This window comes from Monoraphidium neglectum (genome assembly GCF_000611645.1).
Source record: "Monoraphidium neglectum strain SAG 48.87 unplaced genomic scaffold scaffold06434, whole genome shotgun sequence".
In the NCBI taxonomy this organism is placed as follows: Eukaryota; Viridiplantae; Chlorophyta; class Chlorophyceae; order Sphaeropleales; family Selenastraceae; genus Monoraphidium; species Monoraphidium neglectum.
Genome location: NW_014007206.1, coordinates 1 through 2,242, shown reverse-complemented (window position 1 = coordinate 2,242; position 2,242 = coordinate 1). Strand labels below are relative to the sequence as shown.

General features: G+C 68.2%; 1 protein-coding gene across 1 annotated transcript; it reads right to left on the bottom strand.

Moving 5' to 3' along the window:
* Positions 1-210: 210 nt before the first annotated feature.
* On the bottom strand, positions 211-2,093 carry MNEG_16500 (Eukaryotic translation initiation factor 2A; the record flags this gene model as incomplete). Its single annotated transcript, XM_014035030.1, has 5 exons — positions 211-226; positions 546-723; positions 1,068-1,238; positions 1,550-1,670; positions 2,082-2,093. 5 exons carry the CDS (start codon positions 2,091-2,093, stop codon positions 211-213), a joined length of 498 nt encoding a protein of 165 aa, XP_013890484.1.
* Positions 2,094-2,242: the final 149 nt, after the last annotated feature.

The following is a 2,242-nucleotide window of genomic DNA, read 5'->3' as shown; positions in this document are numbered from 1 at the left end:
GCCCCGCCGCTGCCGGGCCGCTGCCGCCGCCGCCGCCCTCCCCATCCCCATCCTCCTCGCCGCCGCCGCCGCCGCCGCCCTCTCCTGCCTTTGCCTTCTTATTCGCCCGCTTCTTCGCGTTCTTGCCGGCCACCTTTGTGTTGATGAACTCCGCGCCCGGCGGCACCGTCCGCGCGCCGACCGTGCCCAGCGGCGCGCCGGGGACCGTCCTTATGCGTCCGCCGGGCTTTGAGGTGTCATCATAGGCAAGGCTGAACGTCGCGGACGGCGCGCCGCCGCCGGCGCCGGGGATGCCGTTGCGCATGGCTGGTGGCCTGCGCGGTGGGGCGCAACGGAGTTGGGGCGTTCGGGGCCAGGGAACGTGGGCTCGGTGCAGGCAACTCGGCGTTGGGGGATGACATCGCTTCCATAACGGAGGTTGCGGGGTCATGGGGCGGAAGAGACCAAGAGAGCAGGCTCCGGCCGAGGGCGATTGAGAGGTGCCCCCACAAGTGGTTGCAAGGCAATGGCAGAGGCGCCAGCCGGCAGTCCGGCGAACCCCCCACCTGTATCCCGCCGCCCTCGGCGGCGCCGCCGCCGCGCCGCCGCCGCCGCCGCCGCCGGCCGCGCCGCTGCTTCCGGCCGCGCGCGGCGACGCGGGGCGGTCCTCGAAGGTACCGCTGGGGGCGGGCAGCCACTGCGCCTCCAGCAGCACGTCAAACTTCTTCTCGGCCACCTTCTCGCCTGCACGGGGGCGAAGTTCCGCGTGAACACAATTGCACCGCCTGTCGAGTCGATTAACAAACGGCCCCACAAAGCGGGATGGGTTTCGCCACCGCCCAGCACCCATCGAAATTCCCTTGGCCTAATGGTTTCCCAGTCGGCAGTGCCGTTGTTTCCCACGTCCATTCCATCACAAACGCGAGTGAGGCGCGCCTCAACCTCGTTGTGCACCCGAGCATGCCCCCAGGGACCTCGACCGCACCCCTACCACTACTTCCAGCCCCAGCCCTCAACCCTAATCCACCCCCCACCTCCCCCCCAAACCCCACCCCCCATCCCCACCCCATAACCCCACCCCGGCCCACCATAGTAGGTGAACACCTTGACGTTGTTGTCCACCCTCAGCCGCGGCGCCACCGTCGACGTCATGACGTAGCGCCCGCACGGCGACCACGACGCGTTGACCGCCTCTGACCGCGTCGCGGCGATCTGCTTGCAGGCGCCCTTGTTGAGCTTTGACCAGAACACCAGGTCGCCTGTTTGGGGGTGAGGAGTAGCAGGGGTCGCGGGCGGGCAGCGGATGAGGGCGGTTGGGGGCAATCGAGGGCGGTTGAGGGCGGTTGCAGCCGGTGCTTGTGGAGACGCTGCAGGCTGAGGGGTGGTATATGGTGTGGATGAGTGCAGGGATGCATGGAGGCCGGAGGATGAGGGCGGCGCCTTGCTCGCCGCAAGCTTTGTTTGACCCAGGCCGGCGAAGCCGCACCGACCCAGTCAGACGTCACCACGGCCCAAGACACAGGTTCGACGTCTGTCGCCGACACGCGAAAACATGGAACCCAGGACGCACCCGGCAGGTTGCCGAACCCGGCGATGGCCAGGAAGCGGCCGAAGGGGTTCCAGATCACGGTGTTGTAGGGGCCACCCCCCAGATCATACACAGGCTTGCACTTGTCGTCAAACAGGGTGACCTGGCAGCGGGGTGAAGAGCATCAGACGGGCTTGGGAGGAGTGTGACCACACGCATCACAGGTGGGACCGGACGGGTGCGCCGCCTCCTGCGCTTGCCTGCGCTGGCACGCGGCGACAGCGCCACGGGGCCGGCCGCCCCCGAAGGCCCGGCCGCTGTTCCCATGGCATCCCCTTCGAATCCCGTCCTCCCCTGCCGACTCTAGCCCGGGACAAAAACCAAGACAGGCCCCCACCTCACCCCTGGCTGACCATCCTTCTGAATTGGGGACAGCGCGTCTGTGCCCAGCCGACCCCAGCCGCCCGCTGTACGGCACTGCATTTTGCAGCAGCGCCGCGCCAAAAGTAGCAATCAAAACTCGATTGCCACCTCATCTGCACAAGCAAGGAGAAGATACAAAAGATCCCCGCACCTTTGCGGGCATGAAGCCGGCGACGACGCAGAAGTAGTCACCCGCGGGGCTCCACTTGACGTCGTGCACGGGGCCGTCCTTGGGCACGGGCACCGCGCACGCCGCGTCGGCGCGCGCGGGGTCGGCCGGCAGGTAGTGCAGCTGGGGGATGGGGGGAGCGG